The sequence below is a fragment of the Lutjanus erythropterus genome, chromosome 21, assembly GCF_056507025.1.
Source record: "Lutjanus erythropterus isolate fLutEry1 chromosome 21, fLutEry1.hap2, whole genome shotgun sequence".
NCBI lineage: Eukaryota > Metazoa > Chordata > Actinopteri > Lutjaniformes > Lutjanidae > Lutjanus > Lutjanus erythropterus.
The window spans coordinates 11,294,462-11,314,646 of NC_139337.1; the positions used below are offsets into that span (position 1 = coordinate 11,294,462).

Sequence of the window (20,185 nt, forward strand, 5' to 3'; positions counted from 1 at the left end):
TGATTAAACTGATTGAACTGATTGAATTGAACTTAATGTTTGAAATAGTCAGTGGTTGAAGGAGTATTCAGATCCTTTACTACAGTTAAAGCAGTAGTTGTAGCACACAATAAAAATGCAAATATAAAGTAAAAGTCCTGAGTGCAGTTGGTTCATATCAGAGTTATATTACTATGTTATTATTACAGTTTTTAGAGGTGTTGCAAATTTTAACAGCCAAACTTGGTGTTGAGCAGTTTAAGTCAAGCAATACCTTATTTTTTTTATATATCGTGTTTGAAGAATCATGTATGAACTTTTTTTTCCCACATTCATCTGCTGAAAGGTGGAAATTTTCTCTGTGATCACCTTAAATCTCAGTTTAACACGTGCAAGCATGAGCAGGATTTTGACATCGTAACTAATTTAGACGTTAATCCTGGTTCAGTATGCAACTTCCACTGATCAATTGATGTGATGTGAAAACTTGAAACCTTCAGCGCACATACACTGAATTAAGTTTTTGGTTGGATCTTTCCATTTGGGATGAGGACTAGATGTAATTTTAAAACATTTAATTGGTAAATTGAACTATTTTGTGTCTAATCCACATCAGAAACAAAACTATTGTTCAAAGCAGTATTCTTGTATGTTGAGGGGAGATCTTTAATCTGTTATATCTGTTTCATAAATGTAGAGGAGTGACAATATTTATTTATGAAATACAGAGAAATAAGTGTTTAAGGACTAGTGTGGTGAGTTTCCAAAATTGCAACCAACTCACCCAGACCCACTGCTTCGTTTGTCCATTCTGGGTAAAAACATGGCAACATGGCTCCATGTAAGAGAAACCACGCCCGCTCTGGATATAAACGGCTCATGTTAAATTCTAAGGTGAGGAAAACACAATGATAATTATTTTCAGGCAATTTACACTGATAAAAACATACTTATGACTATTATATCCCATTTCTGTCATATTCTGTCAATGGACAGACCCGACTAAATCTTACACACTGTACCTTTAATGTGAGGTACCTCTACTTAAATATTCCCACTCTCTGCCACTTAAAGTGTCAGTGTCATGGGTAACTTTTACATCTGTGAATGCTGAAAGGTACATACAGGTTTTGGAGCAACATATGCTGCCATCCAGATGGCATATTTTTCATCAAGGCAATGATAAGCCACGTTCGAAGCAATAGTGTGGACACTAGACTGGTCTGTCTGCGGTCCAGATGTGTCTCCTGTAGAAAATGTGTGGTGCATTATGAAGCAGGAAATACGACAACTGTACATTTCTGTTCTATCCATTTCTTGATTTTCAGTAAATATTGATAGAAAGTTGTGGCACATTTCATGAGTTAACCACGCCACGTTGTCAAAAATCAGCTACCAAGCATGACAAAACATAACGCATTAGAAGAAGCAATGTATATCTTTATTATGTGCTATGTACATATTTTACAGTATGATACAGCAACAATACACGGTAATGCTACACAGTCAAAATTGCACAGTTATAGAGTTAGGCCACAGCGGTTGGGTACCGTGGTTATGAGACATAACATTGAGTGTACAGTAAGTACAACGTACATCTTTGGCTTCATAGGGATGACACAACATGGACACAGTGAATGCAAACTTCAGTCAAGAGTGAGCAAAATAACACAGAGAGAAGGGGATGATTCGTCAATGATTTCATGGATCAAGAATGGATTTTCAGCCCAGAGGGGGGAAAAAAGTATTATGTGACATATTTTCTTTATGTTTCTGTCCAGGTTACCACAGAAATGCCCTCACGTGTTGTTTCAGGAGATTGTGTCCTAAAACCCCTGCCGGGCTAAGACTCACCCGGCCCTGAATCCTGTCAAAATGTATTTCCGCACGTACACAGTGTGTGCCTACGCATATGGACATAATCCGTACACACACACAGCGGTGAGAGCCAATACTGATTCGTTCTCTAATTGGCATCATTTCTCTCAGTCTATTAATTTGTGGTAAAATTAAACTAGTCCTCATTTTGCCGGGGATGTTTATAGAGAATCAGACCGCCTCTCTCCCTCCTCTCCTGATAATACTGAATCTTCTCTTCTCCTCCCGCCAACATGCAGCAGTTACAGCCCACAGAGCATCGGGGTGAGGGACAGAATACAGAGAGAAGCCCAGAAGACAGAGATTGGATGAAAGATAGATGGAGGGAGAGGGGGAGAGAAGGGAAGTGACAAGGTGAGGCAGAGCGCGAGCGAGGGAAGCCGACAGAGAGATGGATGCAGTGGGGTCGCTGAGGTGAGGAGATGGTGTAATGATTAGATCACAGATACCCTTGAGCCTTCCTCCCGTCCCTCCCGCGCACAAAAAAAAAAAAAAAAATCTGGAAGCGCGCTCGGAGGAGGGGAGGAAGAAGGCCCACAGTTGTAAATGGCCCCGCTGTCAGAGTTCATCTGGGCGGAGGAGGAGTGCGGGAGTGGATTACCGGGAGTCTGCGATTAGAGGAGCCTACTCTGCCTTCTCCACTTCTCCCGAGACGGGGAGAGGAGCTTCTGCTGGATCGCATTTGTGCCGCCGTTGCGCCGCAGGTTTCCTAAAGATGTTAGAAATTTAATGTGGAGAGACTGCAGACAAATCAGGGAGAAAGAGCAGAAATATCATCCTCGGGGTTCTTTCTGGACAAATCAGGATATTTAGAAAGAAAGTCAGGGGATCTGATTTCTTTTTACTTCTTTTCCAAATACTTCCTCCTATCTGATGTATTTTCATCATTTGGGTTTGTCTTGAAGGCGTCCTTCCACCATCCTTCTTTCTCCTTTCACTCACAGCAACAGGTCTGAGTCTGATGCTAATCGCTCCCTTAAATATTGTTCACCTCCTAATCAGATGATGTCATCTCCAAACTTGAGCAAGTTGAAGGTGACTGCTTGGAGAAGAAGAGATGTGTTTAGGATGCTTCCATCTAGTGGTCACTTAATGACACTGTTGATAATACTACGGTAGAAAAAAAGGGAGATGTCATGCAAAAGTACATTAATATGACCCTTTTTCTCCTCAGTCCAGTAGTTAAATAAAATGACTGAGAATGAAAGACTCTTTTATGTCATGATGATCACGGAGTGGCAGGGCTGGCAGGGGGTGGTTAGTCTTTCTCAAACATAATGGCTCCATTAAGTGCACATAAAAGCATATCTTTACAATAAATTCTTCACAAAATAGATTTCTGACACAATACCCACTGGCATTGACACAATAAAGACATGACAGGGGAGGATGATAGCTTTGAGTGGAAGAAATGCCCGGAGGGCTGTTACCAGAGGCAGAATCCACCAGTTAGTCTGTCTTGATCTTATCAAATGGTTTAACTTGAATATCAGCTCTGAAATATGAGATTTTATTCAGTGTCTGATTCAGTGTTCGGCCATTTTTTCACTTTAAAGGAGCAATACGTAATATATTTACTGCAATAAATCATAAAATGACCATGATCATCAGATTGCAGCTGTAGTACTGCAAATTTCCTCAGTGTCCTCTTGTGACATTCCCATTCCAAGCCAGAACATGTTTTTGTTTACCGTTTTGTTTAATTACATTTCAAATTAATGCAGAAACTTCGCCAAATCAGTAAGTGTCTGTTTATGATTCATAAGAAATCATAAACTGTCTTTTATAAGGAGTAGATATTTACAACATTTAAATTGAGCAATATGTTAATTAGAGTCTGGCAGGCAGCGAGACAGGCAGCCACTGAACTCAAACTCCAGACTGTGTATTTTCAGAGCAATGAGCTTTTGTTTCCAGGATAACAGACTTAGCTTTATATTGACAGACAACTGACAGTTATAAACAGTCGATGAGGAGGACTTCACTTGTTAGATCATATTTTAAATAGGGCTTCAAACTATTATCTATGTTATACACTGCTTAAGGCTCCAGCTCACTATCTGGACTGTTGTACTTATTTCTGGATGTGCAATTCTCAAATATTGCTCCTTTAAAGGATAAATATTTAAGACCCTAGTGTTCAAAATCGAGTACTGCAGGAGAAACATTATATTAAAATTTGTTGAAGCCCTAACATTACGATCTATGGTTGAAGTCAGTCGTTCCCCCCCACCCCCTCCTCCCCAGAATTGAAGCTCAGGCAGGTTGCCTGCAGGCTGCCGAGAAAACAAGCACAACATTATAATTGGACTGTGACAAGGGATGAGTCCAACACTGTAAGTTGATCAGCCATTAATAACTGCCACTTGTCTGTTGATGTGAAGTTCAGCCTGTTATCCTGAAAACAAAAACCCACTGCTCTGAAAACACACACTCTGGAGTTAGAGTTCAGTCACTGCCTGCCTTCTACCAGTCAGACTCCATCACTCAACTTAATGTTATAAACATCTACTCCCTGTGCAAGATTATTAATGATTTCTTACATCACATGAACAGATTCATTTGCAAACATTCAGCATTAATTTTAACTCTAATAAACATGACACGGGCAAACATTAACAGATGTTCAGTAGTAGAACTGAGATTTCAAAAGACAACATATGGGCTGTAACATTAGCATGTTTCCTTAAGCTCTGATGTCATATCATGGTCATTTTATGATTAAGTACAGATTTCTCTTTTAAATTGTAAACTAGAGAGTGCTGCCATTTAGTAGACCAGCCCTGTGTGTGTTTCAGTGACAGATCTATTATTTCATGTACATCACATGTTACATAAATAGTTTCCCTTAACAGAAAAGAGATGGATGGTTTTTAAAATGTCACGCGTGGGTGTGTGTAAGTGTGCGAAAGTCTGTGTTTGAGAAGCGAGGAGGAACATAGCCAAAGAACATCTTCAAACTTAAAACTAGTTCAAAGTCCTGTTCCTCATAGAAATGCATGGATGACATTTGGATTGACAAGTCCAGGGAGTCTGCCTGCCTTCTGCCCATTCCGCGAACACAAATCACCAAATGTAAATTAAATAAAAAAATACCATTATGTACACATTTTCAATAAAGAAGTGTGGTTTGTAGTTGGTTTTACAGCAAATAAAATTCTGTGCATGAAAGAGAGAACCAGCATCCAGGCTGAGATTAAAACATCGCTGCACAGAGCCAGCTGCTGGGGAGTTTTTGGCCTCACCTCCAGACATAAGTTGATGACTATTTTGGATCTGTGTACACTGCCGTCTTATTCTGTCTGTGACTATGCATGTGCATGTGCATGTTTTTTGCTGTAAAGGTATTTATTCCCTCAAATGTGGGAAAATCCTCTTTCACTGTGGATTAACGAGACAGTGTGCATAATGTACACAGGGGGTGAGGGTGGAATGCAGAAAAGCAGAGGGGGTGAGTGAGGACATGGAAATGTTTCTGAAAGCTCATATCAGTTCTTTTGGATTGAAGTGTTAATGCTTAAATACCTTTTTAAAAGTTTGATGTTTTTCTTGCCAAAAACAAATCCCCTAAATTGCAAGTTTTCAGTGTTTCTGCACAAATTGGTGGAAAAATCTCAAATAGCAGCTACAGTGGAATATATTAAACCTCCACTAACACTTAGGAAGATGATGATAGAACATTTTGATGCATAATCTGGGGAAAATGTTGCAAAAAAAAATGTTGCATGTGTCCAAATCTGGGTGGATGTAATGCAACGGGAATGAAATCAATCAAACTGCATAATTTCTGTAGCTGATGGAGCTGAAAAACAATTAAAAAACCTGCTTGAATGCTTATTTGGAGTGGGGCTGTATGAGATTTTTATCAGCAGTCAGTGTATTACTCACAGTAGATGTCGATCAGCACACCTCCAGTTTGGAGAAGCAGAGAGGGGCACCAGCATGGAAGCTGAGCTCTGAAATGCTGCAGACAGGGTCAGGAACAAAATGTATTTTAGCCACTTGAAAAAGGTTCGCCTAAAAAAATCTGTTTAAGTGTATGCTTTATTTAGAAAATTGTTACTTTTTTATTTGTTTTTATTTGTCATACAGCTTTTTGTGTGACAGGAAACTGAAGTTACCCCACTTGTTTTATTGCTATCTCACCACTGCCAGACTCCACTGACAAAATCAGTAATTTTATCTCACAGGAGATGCTGGTCCTTGATCGGTTCACTTGTTTTTGTTATTTTGTGACGTCTGTATTTTAAAAGATTATTTCAGATTTACCAAAGTCAGACAATAACATACACAAACTACCAAATCGAGGCAGTGGTGGACCACCACTACTGATTTCTCCTGTGGAGCTGGTTGGTTTGGAGAGAGCAATATTTTTCTTAAAACTAATATTGATTTTTTTTTTTAAGGCGGTCCTTTTTTAAGTGGCTAAACAACCTTTTGCTGCTGATCCCATCTACAGCATTTCATTGCTTAGCTTCCGCTGCTGGTGCTCCTCTCTGCTTCTCCAAATTGAAGGTGTGTCAACTAGAATCTTCTGTAGCTAATATAGTTTCTATCAATAAGTACCTCTTGCAACCCCACTTCAAATAATCTCTCTATTTAAAAGAGCAAAAAAGTGAGATGGACAACTGGCAGAAAAGATTTTTTTAAAAAAAAGAACAAAGTTCAGCTGTGTCTGTTTCATCTGCTTTTCTTTCTTATGTTGAGGGGACAGGAGGGTTCCAGGTACAATGACTTGTTCCACCGTCAAGCCGCTAATGCCTCCAATAAGATAAACCCTCAGCGAATGTGCTCCTGTCGACAGAGCTGCCACCGATAAGAGCAGAGGATCGCTAACGGCCAAGACAACTAAAAAACATGAGAAGCTGGGCTCGAGATAAAGAATGTAGGAGGTGGGAGGAAAATAGGAACAACAGCGATCAATTGCTGGCACTGTGCAGTGATGCTATCCGACGCCATCCCTCTCTTTACATCTCCCTGTAAGAGCGTGTGTGCGATCATAATCTGAAGGGGGAGGAGAGGTGGGTGGTGTGTGTACAAGTGTGTGTGTGCGTGTGTGTGTGTGAATCTGGGTCATCAAGTCATCAATAACAACCTGCATTAGTGGAAGAAACACAGAGGCAAGGTCAAGACTGGTTGAAATCCCTTCAGAGTGAGGAGGGGATGAAAGGGAAGAAAAAAGTTTACAGTGTGGGTCTTTTCCAGCTCAGATGACTCTATTCCCAAAGGAGTTGGGAGGGAGGATGGATACTTGGATGGCTGGTTGGATGGATGGATGGATGGATGAGCGCATGAATGGAAGAGTGGCATTTGAGTATCTACTTTTGACAGATTGGCGACGGCCGACTTGGCAAGCAGAAACAGGTGGGAGTTGGGGGCTGCGGCTGGCTTGGGCAGAGAGAGGAAGGGAGCGAAGGGTGAATTATGGATGGACCAAGTTGGGGAGGAAGGGGGGGGGGGGTGTCTGGCGAGGGCTCGCGCCCCGCTGACAGGCAAGCTGCTAGTTGGTGGAGTCACTTAGCCGCACAGAGTCAACCAGAAATGATGGGGCTGGCCTCGCGTCTGCAATCTACTGTAGCCCTTTTCTCTCCCAAAGGCCTCTGGGATGGTTGCAGGCAACAGGGCTCCCGTCGAGGAGAGCGAAGCCGTCTGCCCTGCTTGGAAAAGTTACACTGGAGCAAGCAGCGCCGCAGAAGCTCACTGTCTTAACTGGTACTGCTGTGTGCTCAGTTTGCTCACTCCACTGCTGCCCTTCTTCAGTTATCTTACTCTTCGTCCCAGGCTGGACCTTCACTCCTCACCCTCCTCTACGTATGTGGATGGGAACCAGCCGACCTGAGGTGGAGAGAAAGGGAAATAAGTAACCACACAGGAGTTGACTGACAGAAATACTTGTTATTTACAGCAATTTATGGTGTATTCACCTTTGACTTGGCTATTTATTAGCTACATTTACCAGAATGTCTTTCAGTAACCCACACAGAAGAGCTGTATAATGTCTGAGAAAAAGTAGAAATGCATATATTATGTGCTATCATGCTACTGTTGGCAATACTAAAGGCATCAGAATGTAATTTTCTTTACACTTAAGTCCATTTATAAATATTTTACATTACTGACATTAAAAATATTATGATATTGTAAATGGCTTTACAAATAAAATGTTCATCAGCAATAGCTACATGTTAAAACATTAAGACTGGGTTATTAATTACATTAATTAGGTTAATTAGATGAGTCCTAATCAGAGTTTAGCAAAACTAACTAGCTAAAAAGAAAACAAAATTTTACGCTGATTGATAGCTAGCTAAAAAGTAATGTTACATTGTTTGCTTGTTAGCTAGCAGAAAAGTTAACAAAAGGGTACATTTTTTCCTAACTAGCTAAAAAGTTAGTTGAAGTTCTAATTAAAAGTTAGTGAAGCTCTAATTTCTCCTCCTTAAAGAGAAAAACTGCTGGCCGAATTAATGGAGCAATATGGCGAACAACAGAAGATTAAAAACAAACAAAAGGAAATAAGAGAGACAGCCTGGCAACAACTGGCAGACTGTTTTAATGGATCAACTGGAATTAAAGAAAGATGAGGCACATCATAAAAATGGGATGAGTCTGTCCATTAACTTTTTCTGAGGAGCTTCATTATTTTGCTCAATTCATCTCAAAAATTCAGTCATTTTAAAAGTTAAAACTCCTCAAGTGTGAGTTAAAACTTAAGACGAAAGTTTTGGTGCAACAATATTAAATTGAAGGTTTAGAGTAAAAACTAAACTGAGGATTAAAAAAAAAAGAAAAAAGTTTCAATTTAATCTTTCTGAATTTCAAGCTAGTTTAAAAGTTTGGTACAGCATAGTTTATAGTTAAACCATGATTTAACTGGATTAAAAAGATTAGACACTGTTGGTGAAACCCAGCCTAAACGTAAGCACAGAGATTCATTTTTGGGAACACGTTCATGTTTTAAAATTGATGTTAACAGTATCAGTTTTTTGAGCATTTCTTTTTCTATATGATTTCCTGAGTTGGAAAAAATGGTATTTAAGCCAAAAACTTAAATAAGAAAAATATAAGGCATACTGGCAGTCATTTTGTACTATTGGAATAAATAGTTTTAAATGATGGATAGCTCAAAAAAAAAAAGAAAACTATTAAAAAATAATGTTAAAAAAAATCCAAAGCATCTATTTTCAACAGCCAAAATCAGCATCAACATGTTACACTGAACTTATATTTAAAGGTTCTTAAGGTGGTATAATCCTAAGTGTTTCTCTCGGTTGCCAGATTGAGGCAGCCAGCAGCACCGCTTGTTGTTACTGGCTGAAGACTCTACAGAGAGTCTAACAGCTCTCTACAGACTCCACACACACAGTGTTTAGTTTTCGGCAGAGCAGCATCAACACACACATCAGGCTTAGTGAAAGAGAAACGCTTCTTCATTTACCACAGCTGTTCACAAAACACACTCACAGCACACATGCACACACACACACTACTGATGGCTGCAGAGCACACACACACACAGGCTCAGTCTAACACTCTCCGGGAAGCTCAAACACAGTGCATGTGAGTGGGAGTCAGTACATATATCTCCCTGCATTTAGAAGCAGGATTCTCTCAGCACTGCATGGCTGATTATAAAGTGCTCCTGGTATTGGATGGGAACATTTATGCATTTAAGACATGAAAGAGCAACAAATGGACTCTTCCAAGTGACGATATGGGGAAAAGGAAATGTTGGAGAGGTGCACACGACGAATAAATGTGAATAGTTCCTTCCAGGTAGACAAGAATATTTGCCAAATCCTTCTTCCTCAAAAAGCTTATTTTAACACTACCTACAACTGGATTGAAAAATTTAACAGCCAGAGTAAAGAAACAAAACTGGTTTCTGAGTAAACACAGTTAATGAAAGTTCTGAAACTTTTCTGCCTTCATTAAATATCAGTGAATGTAAACAAGCAGAATATATCACAGGTTTATCACTGTGTCAAATGAAAACTAATGAAAAAGAAGGGCGCAGCAGAAAGATTATTTTCCCCACTGGGATTAGGTGATGGCAGGCTGTGGTGTGCTGGCGTCTTACCCTGCCGTTGACCTCGCCCCTCCACCAGCCGTTGGCTCCTGACTTTGTGTAGATCTTCACCACGTCGCCCTCCTGCAGCGAGAGCTCCCGGGTGTCGCGGGAGCTGAAGTCGTACCGCGCGATCGCCACGCCGATCACTTTTGGAGTTAACACTGGAAAGAGAGAGACAGAGGGGTGGGTGTTAAAATAAAAAAAATTAACATCTAAGGAGATGTGTTTGAAAAACAGTGTAAACATCAGTGTCACTGTCAACACACACACACACGTGCACACACACATGGAGATGAATGATATTTTTTCATTTTCCCAGAAAATCTGGAGCCTCGCCATCTCTGCCTTTTCTTTCTGTCTTTTCTTATGTAAGAACATCTGCAAAAGTATTATTATTGGTAGTGGTGATAGTAGTACTAATAGTAATAGAAGAATCTAGTGAATAGATTTTTAAAAAGTAGTTAAAGTTACTGCCATTAGCTCTACATTGTCAAATAAATGTAAGTATTCAAATTAATTGAGCCGGTGGCACCAGCTCTGTAAGTTTAAACTAGATTTAACTTAAATGTTCACCATGGAGAAGATTTACACTTTTAAGTTTAAACAGGCAGCAGGACACAAACTAGTTCACGTATAGAGATGCGCTAGTTGTTACTAAATGTTTACATCCAGTAATTTAACTTCTTGGTGTTATTTCTGCGTAGCTAATTGAAATAAATGACAAACCTTAGCTTAGTTAGCTTGCTAACGTATGAAGTATAAAAGTAAAGAGTAAAAGAGATGATACGGAATATGGTCAACACATTTTACTCTGTATTGATGACATTTTAAATTGCATTTCACAAAAATAATGTAGCTAACAAGGTTAGCATCTGGCCCCCTATCACAGACATGTCTGTCTACATATGTCTGCAGAGTTCAGTCCTCTCTACCCTGCTGTGATTGCAGACTTGCGATGATGTAACTACCTGTAGTTTTTTTTTATCGTTGTTTAACTGGTAAAATCATGAAAGTTTCAGTTTCTAATATTAACTGCTCCAGCAGGTGGCAGTTTGTCTTCTAATATGGAGAATAGACAACAGGAACACGCCAAAGAAAAGTTGTATGAGAGATTACACTGAATAACAGACGCTAGTGGAACAGAAGTTAGCCTGGACGTGACCTCATGACTTCAGCTCTCTATTTTGTTTGACTTATTTATAAAACTCTTATTTTTGGAAGTTATGCAGATTGTGATGCATCAAATGCTTGTTTACACACCATTAGTTGACTAATTTTAATTGTATGGCTTTCTCAGAACCCAGTTTACTAATTAATCTTCACTTGCTAGGCCTTTTTGTAAGTTTTAATGGTGTACCCTGATTTAGTGAGACAGTAAAGTTTTAAACCATAGTTACTAAAGGGACAGAGACCAGTTCCCTCTGGTCTATAATGAAATTTATCCATCTAGATAGTTTTTTCTACTAGATTCTATGATAGAAAGAAAACAGTTCCTACATTAAACTCCTCACAACAAGGTTTGTGGATTATCTTGAGTAACCGGGCCATGATTTCTGGAAAGGGACATTTTCAATTTATTTTTTTGGGCGCTTTGAGCCCCGCAAGCCAAGCACTATCTAGTTCTATTATATTTGAGAGAAGACAGACATCCCTACAGCTGATATCACCAGAACTCACACCAAAACTATCCGGATAGATAAACAGCACAACAGATAGAGGGAAATTTGGTCTAACTAACATATACACTGTCCCCTTATGTCACTAACTAAATAAAATAAGTAACAGATTTAAAAATACATGGTGCAACCCAATTTATCTGGTCTCAAATAAAGGGGGCGACAAAAAATGATGCACAGCAATTAATTTTCTGTCTCATAATTTTGAAGGTGATCTGACAACAGTCTATCTAAAAAAGAGAAGTAAGGCCCTACAGGTGCCTATAGTTATATAATGCATTGCTTTACTTGAGAAAGTCCAGCTGGAGTGTTCTGGAGTCTGACAGCTTGTGTGTGTGCGTGTGTGTGTGTGTGTGTGCGACTAGATGTCCTGTCGAGGAGACAGTCGGATGAGAGACAGCTGTGGAGAAGGTTAGCTAGTTACCTCGGCTCCATCCCACCTGCCGACTCTCTACCTTCTCCAGACACTGACTGGTGGGTCGGACTGGGCTAAGCTGACAGGTGGAAATGGAATGTCAGACCTCTACAACCTGGCCGTGGGGATAGAATATCTAATATAGAGGAGCTCTGTGTATTTGGACACCTCCACCTTTACTTTGACGGACAGACACACACAAGCAAACACACACCAAACTCACCAGTTTTTGCCTCATACACTTTTGATTCCATGCAAAAATGCACACACTCAACCTCACATACAGCACATACATGCATCACTAAAACAAACAGTCCACACAGGATGACATGTACGTGCACACAACTATGGAGGAGGTGAAATGGTGCAACGGGAAGCGAGATGGCAGGTGTTGAGCCAGAGATTCAGGCGATGATGAGAATGCATTGAGCTACAGCCAGCATTCTAAGCAGCCTTCAACATGAAAGCAAAGAGAGAGAAAAATAGATGTGTTAGAGAGACGGACAGTCAGAGAGAGAAGCGATACCTGTACCTGACCAGAAGGGAGCAGAGGAAGGAGGTACAAAGCTGTAGCCGGCAGGAGAGACAAAAGAGAGGCCGCAGAGCAATGGGGCTATGGCAGGGCAGGCCAGGCAGGGAGCGCAGAGATGCGAGTGGGGAGAGGGCAGGGATGGGGGTAGGATGGTAGAAGGAGAGAGAAGCAAAGGAGAAAAAAATAAAACATGTTTTTAAAAATCCTCACTCTGAGCTTATTTTTTTTTTCAGAGGTATAAAAAAACAACCCTGTTTTGATAAAAAATAAATGACGGTAGGCACAGGAGGAGCTCTAGCCAGTGGTACTTCATCTACACAGCCACTGGTAGCAGCTCCGTCACTGATGGTTAATTTATTTACACTGTTTGGCCTCATTTCTGTAATTAGAAAACTAAAATTTTAACTCAAGGATGAGGGATCGAACTTTTGGTCTGGTCTGAAATTTACTTACTTATCTGAAATTATTGCTTGTGTCCAAAAAAAAAAAAAAAAAAAAAACAAATTAGGGGAGACTGGGGAGTGTTGTAACATCAGGATAATTCAGGTGACCTGTCAGTTTGACCAATCAGAAAAGTGATGTCATCAATATCGTACACCTGAAGACAGAATACTCAAAAAAGGCTCAGAATGACAAAAATTCTAACAAAATTTGCTCTGCATCTGAGCGTTCTATAGAAAATTTTAATCTTTTTGGAGCTCAAAATAAGTCAAAACAGCAAGCAGAAAATGATTAAATAGAAAAGTACACACAGCATTGATAGATGTTATTGACACACAAGGTTTTTCAATAACGCAACAAACTTTGTCCTTTTCTCAAGTTGTTTGCAAGCTAAAGTCTTGAGTTTTTGAGACAAAATTTAAAAAAAAAAAGTTGGACTGCTATGATTGGTGGAAGCAACGATGATTGGTCAAATTTGCAGTGAAATTTAAATTTTTCATGGATACAATGGTTAATGATGCTTTGCACTCATGCTACCTTTAAGCCCACATGCTAAAACAGTTAGCTACTTTAAACACTTTAAATTGTCCACTTCATTCAAAACTGTTTATTCTTTATTCCTCAATTAAGTTCTTCCATAAATTGAATAGTGTACATCTTAATTCAGCAAATTACATCTGATTGTTACATCTCTCCCCAGGGAATGTTACAACTTGTCCCAGGATTGGGGTTGGTTGTAACAAAGGGACTTCTTGTATTTGTCAGTAACTCACATAATCTGTGATGCCCAACTAAGTTTTATTTGTAGTAGATAAATAAAATATATGGGTACCATGCACCAAAGTTCGATCCTACCTGATTAAACAGTCACTGAGTTACTGACACTCAAAAAATGTTACTGCTATCCCTGGTCTCCCCTACACATTTTGTGCTCCGGTGTCTGAAAATTTAATTGAAAGATCACCCTGACTGCAATAAAGGTCACACACTGAAGGTCCACAACAAAAACACAACATCGCAAACATTTTGTTGAAGTATGAAGCGATGACGGTTCTTGTTCCCAATTTGCTGAAAGGATGTCTGCATCATTAATGGGGGACGACGTCTTCACTTGTTCATTTAATTGGGAGGAACATGCAGTGTACTCACAATTACAGCATAGGGAATAGACTTCTATTTGCATATTTATAAAGACAATCATCCAGCTGTAGCACAGACACAACTGCAGATACACATCTCCGTCTCAAATTTCCTCTGACAGACACGCTTGACTTGATAACTTATCAGACAACGATATGCTTTATTTCATATTCTATTATTATAGTACTTTGTTGTGTATCCTAATTGTTTTTTTATGTTGTTGCTCTGGAGCTCACAATGCCACAGTGCACATTTACTTTTGCAAGACTAACTGTGCCTTTATCTTGCAAACAACTTGAGAAATAACCCACCGGAGGCCCACTGCATTTGTATTTCTATCTGTCTTCCACTATTTCTACTGCCAGAGAGAGACGCTACAGGCATTGATCAGATTCCAACAAGGTCTTAGAGTTGGCAGTGTTAGTGCATTTCTTTGGGGAACAGAACCTCTAACCCAGGAAGTATTAGTACCTTAGACTTTAGGGATAAATTCAAGTCTACTTTTTTTTTTTTTTTTGGAATGTCAACATAGCAAGAATGGCACAAGTACAGTCAGGAGCAAAAGCTGATGCCACAAAGGTTTTGCTCAGGAGAAGTTCAACAGAAACAGACTATAAAGTGTAAATTCAATAAAAGTAGTTGCCTAAATGGACGGCAATGAATGATTTTAGTCCAGAGAAGTTTAACTGGGGTGAACAAAACAGCCCAGTCCTGGCACAGGAATTAACAGCACTATCTGGCAATGTAAAACTCTCAAACTCTCATCTTCAAAATACATTGAAAAAGACGTACGCAAGAAATCAGTGTGTTTAATTCTGGACACACAGCTACATAGGGTTGCTCCTGCATCATTTGTATAAAGTGATTGTTAACAATTGTTGTGGGCAAGTCAATCAAACACCCGCATAAAGATGCAAAGCGGCCAAATATATATGTAAACAACCACAAAGAAACTACAAAACAGCTGCAAAGAGATGTAAAATGATCAAAAAAAGATACAAAAGAACCAAAAGGAGATGTAAAACAACTACGAAGAGATAAAAAACATTGACAAAAAGACACAAAACAACCACAAGGGGAAACAAAATAGCCAAAAGGGAACACAGAACAACCAAAATGTGACCCAAAGGGGCTACAAAGAGAAAAAATGCAACTACAAAGAGACACAAAACAACCACAAAGAGGAGCAAAATAACTACAAAGAGATGCAGAATAACTACAAACAACATAGGCATGTCTTTCAGTCTTGCTCCACTGTGGGAGGGGGTTGTACATGTCTGTGTCCATGTTCCCACTGTCACATTATCTGTCCACAATCTGTCCATGGCTGCAAACTATTTATAACACTGAATAAACCACTTTTTTTTTTTTAAGTGTAGATTTTATTACTGCCAAGAACCAGCGCTTTAAACGCGAGTGATTACAACTTTTACTTATTTTACAAATGTGGAGCACGTTTGTAAAATGAGTAAAAATGTCTTGCCTCCTTTAAAACTGTGCCTCAGTCCAGTCCCATTCAAAAGTTTCTAAACCCGCCTCTGCACATTTGTACAACTGGGAATAGACAATTTAATCCCCACAATGGCAGATAAATGTCCAAACTTTATGACAAATGCGCTGCTCCCAACAATACTGCCGGCAAGTTAACTGGCCTGGGTTATTGATATGCTGTAAGGAGAGCAGAGCTCCGGTGGTTTTTAAAATGAATACTAATCAGTGCACTGAGAGACAGCTCAGCAACCCCTAATGGTGTCTAGGTATGAGCAATATGAAGAGGGATCGCCCTCCACTTCAAACAGCCACCAAAACACCAGCTGCATTTTACATGCTTCATTTTTGCAAAATCTGATTTGTGGACCACACCGGAATACACAATGTGAGCCGGTTGACTAATAGCGGAGGCTAACGGCGCGAGCACACACGTATACACGCACGCATTGTATCATTTCACGAGAGAGTGAAGATGTGTTAAAATCCAATCAGCAGCCCAGAGTCCCACACACGCTGTCAGCTGAGCTTGTTCCAGGGACACAAATTAATTCATATTTTGGGTTAACACGCGTACTGTTGCTATTGTTGTTAGTGTATTGGTGAAAAAAAGGTCAGTTTTGCCTTCTGCAAAGCTGTCCAAAAAACACACAACAAAGCATGAACATTAATTAGCAGTCTTCCAGCAGTGCTCGAGGAAGATGGAAATCAAAACAAGAGTCATTTAAAAAGTGAAAGAGGGAAAATGAAGTCTGCACACCAGGAGGAGCGGGCTGCCTACGAGGCGGAGGACCACACCGGAGCAAAACAAATTTGGACTGAAGCTGCCTCGACTTGTGATTTGAAGCGGCGTTTGAACAACAGGCCTCGTCTAGAACAACCAAACAGCTCTGTACAATCTGTTCACATCTCTCCCACTTGGAACGCGATCGTCAGCAAGCCAGGACTTTTTTTTTTCCTTTCCTCGGATTGTACGCAGTGGCATACAGGGTTCAAATGAAATCTCATTTTCCCACTGAAGTCATACATTTTCCATTTACCAACCGATGGGCAATGGTGCTTTGCCTGGCTCACACACTGTTTAATACCTTTTTTCTTCCGGCATGGCTGGAAACAGTCAGCTTGTGTGGGGTGAACATGGATGTTTTACAGGAAGAACAGCACTCCAGTGTTGGGGGCTGCAGCCAGTTAGCTGAGAGCCTTTAAACCTCGCAGATGTTTTTCAAACTTATTTTCCACCTGATATTATCAGCCAAGCTTTTCATTATAAAATCCCATGTACAAAAAAATAGATTTTGCCAGACAAATGTCTATGTTCACTCTGTGGCCTTTCTGTGCTTAAAAAAACACTTTTCATTACCAAATGACACAACAAAAACTAGTTTTTATCATCATAATGTCTATATTCATTCACTGACATTTTTCCTTTTTCTTTTCATTACCAAATTACACTAGAAAAATGGAATTGTGTGTCTATATTCACTCGGTGGCCTTTCTGCTCTTTAAAATACTGTTCTTTATGGCCTTTCTGTACTTTAAAGACACTTAAATTACACAAATAAACCTTTGTTTTTTTGTCATAGACATTTCTATATTCACCGATTAGTCTTTCTTCTCTTTAAAAATATGTTTCATTACTAAATTACACTAAAAGAGACTATATTTTTGCCACATACATCTCTGTATTCACCCATTAGCCTTTCTACTCTTTAAAACACTTTTTATTTCCAAACTATACTAAAAACACCTACAGGCTTTATCACAGAATTCTCTATAATCACTGCTGAGATGGCAGTTTGACAGTGCTCTGTGCACACCTCACACCTGCTAAATTCACAAGTCAGAAGGGAAGAATATTTCTCTGGAACACCTGAAGGTTGAGAGGGAATCACGTTAGTTGGATAATGACTGACAAAGTCGCACAGTTAAGAAGGAGTGGCAGCTGCATGCATAAGTAATCGTCGGCACGTTGCACTCTAGTGCGATCCTGCTCCTCAGAAAGGGCTGGTGACGACAGCTGCTTTTGTCTTGAGGTGTCGACGGGTTTGTTCATAACAGAACAAACGGCTCATTCTTAAATGGGTAAAAAAAATATCACACAGCTCAAGTCTTCACCCCAACAACTGCCAGACGACACACCTCGACATCCAACAGAACAAAGTCTGACGGCAACTTCTGGCAGCACTGTTTCGTTTGCTGAATTTTTCACCTAGTTAAGGGTATGACTCCTCTTCAAGTGATGAAGTAATATTGCAATATTAAATAACAAATGAATGTAGAAATTGCACAAGTTACAAACTTATATCTTAAATCGTTCTTTCTTTTTCACTTTCCAAAAATCATGACCCAGTTGCTCAAGATAATCCACAGACCCTGTTGTGAGCAGTTTCATGTATGAACTACATGTTTGGAAAGAGACACTGGTTTTTTCAAATGTATTTTTTTGGTGCTTTGAGCTCCACAAGCCGAGTCCCATTTAGTTCCATTGTTTTGGAGGGAGGGCAGACATCTCTATGTCTTATAACTCCAAAACTCTAGACTCACACCAAACAAATCTGGATGGATAAATAGCACTACAGGCCAGGGGGGAAATATGTATTTTTGATTTTGGGGTGGACTGTCCCTTTAAATTCTCTATTTTCCACTGAGACTCTTGTGTTTTTGGATTTGGCATCCATAGCTAGCCTAGAAAGACTCAAGACTCAGGAGAACTGTGGATTTGTAAAACTTAAACGATGATTTGTACACTTTGTTTCTTCACTGATGTACACGCTAATTATGTTTTATGTTGTGACAACACTGAAAGCTGTTTAATCATAATCTCTATAACACCTGGACATGTTTGTTTTTTTTTCAATTCTGACAAAATTTGCAAGTAATAAGCTTTCTGTGTGCGTAGAAGTCTTCAGTTTTTTATTTCAACTCATGAAAAATGGCAGCAAAAACAAAAGTGTTGCATTTATACTTTTGTTGAGTGTATTATGATGTAATAATAATATAAATATGTGCTCTATACTTTCGCATTACCCACACTAAAAACTGTTGTTGTGCAAAAAATAAAAGTAATTGATAATGCATTTGAATTTCCTGCAACATCCATGAAGTAGATAAGCCTATAACTCAGACTATAAGAGCGCCTGTCTTTGGTTAACTCGTTGAAAGTTCGACCAGATTATCTCTCTCCCCTGAAACTCATTGATTTGATCTTCAGCAAACGTCCAGAGTGCGTTATCAAATCTAATAACATGCTTAGTGGATTCTCCAACCACCGTTCGGCAGGGCAGTCAGAAACAATTAACGTCAGTGGAGACCGGACCGTTTTTAACAACAAATAGCTACCTAACTCTTTTAAAGGCTGCGAAGACGCTCCCACGTGAATTAAAGCGGCGTGCGAGAGAGAGCTGAGGAGGGTGAGAGATAAGAAAACAGAACAGGCAGCTGGGAGCAGTGGTGGGAGAAATCAGCAGAGCCGGTAACAGCAGCATGTTGTAGGAAACAAGAACTATTAACAATGAGAGGAGGATGAATGATCAGCAGAGTGTCAGATCACACAGACTGCTTTACTCTGAGTCTGCTGATGTGGAGCAGCTGACAGCGTGTAAGACTGTCTAATGTCTAAGCTTTAGAAAGTCATGGCTGAAGCTGAAACGACTTCACAATCAGCAAAAGCTTAATTAGAAACTGTTTTGATCATTGATTGTAGTTTTTTTTGTTAAGTAAAATGGTCCAGCTACTTAAATGTAATGATTAGCTGCTTTCTCTGTTTTATATGATAGTAAATTAAGTGTCTTTGGGTCTTCAAATGTTGGTCACATAAATGAACGATATGAAGATGTCATTTTGGCGTGCTGCGAGACTTCTGCAGCTGCAACGTGCTGCATTCCCATCTGGTGTAAATACATGCAATCCGCTACCATTCTACTCAACATATTTTGGCTGCTGCACAGCAGACAGCAAAACCTCACACATTGTTTTTCTTCCTCTGTGTCGTTTAAGCAAGGAGGGTGCACTGCTGAGGGTTCAACTGTGTCTACACTTGCCAGTCAAAGTCATTAATTTGTTGGGGTCAGCCATGTTTTTGTCTTCTGGTCAGAAATCGTAAAGTTGAAATTTCAACTGGGAAATTCCAACCTCCTACGTTGCCTGAAAAGCAATATTTTTTTCCCAGGATGGTGAAGGCAAAGCCCACCCTATTCTGCCTCTGACTGGCTTACCCTGATTCTTACCTTAAAACCTACCCATCACACTCATACCCATACCCAAATGATCCAAGTCATTGAAGGCAATTAATACTACTTCATCAGTCAGAGTAGCATCATGACTTCACCCTCCTGGGGAAAAAAATACACCTGGAGCACAGTATTAGCCTTGATACAAGAAACTTAAAGGTACCCTTTGAGTGTAATATTATTATTTATATCTTGTGCATACTCAAACAACATAAGGCGATCCACTCATGAAAATGTTACTCCATAGCACTGGTGGTGGTCAAAAAATCCACCGGGTGCCTTTAATGGCTGCAAGTCTAAATAAGAGAATTAAACTTAATCTGAGAGGTGATAAGA

At 39.7% G+C, this 20,185-nt stretch overlaps 1 protein-coding gene across 2 annotated transcripts in view; it reads right to left on the reverse strand.

Annotated features, from left to right (window-relative positions):
* Positions 1 to 7,161: 7,161 nt before the first annotated feature.
* Positions 7,162 to 20,185, reverse strand: part of vav3a (vav guanine nucleotide exchange factor 3a) — a 119,412-nt gene continuing 106,388 nt past the window's right edge. The window contains exons 26-28 of one of the 2 annotated variants that reach the window (XM_084747056.1): positions 12,552 to 12,632; positions 9,938 to 10,089; positions 7,162 to 7,692 (exon numbers count right to left, since the gene is read on the reverse strand). In XM_084747056.1, the coding sequence (XP_084603182.1) occupies positions 7,648 to 7,692; positions 9,938 to 10,089; positions 12,552 to 12,632 (278 nt within the window). In that variant the 3' untranslated portion in view covers positions 7,162 to 7,647. The remainder of the gene's footprint in view (positions 7,693 to 9,937; positions 10,090 to 12,551; positions 12,633 to 20,185) is intronic. The other variant, XM_084747057.1, reaches the window with a different exon arrangement.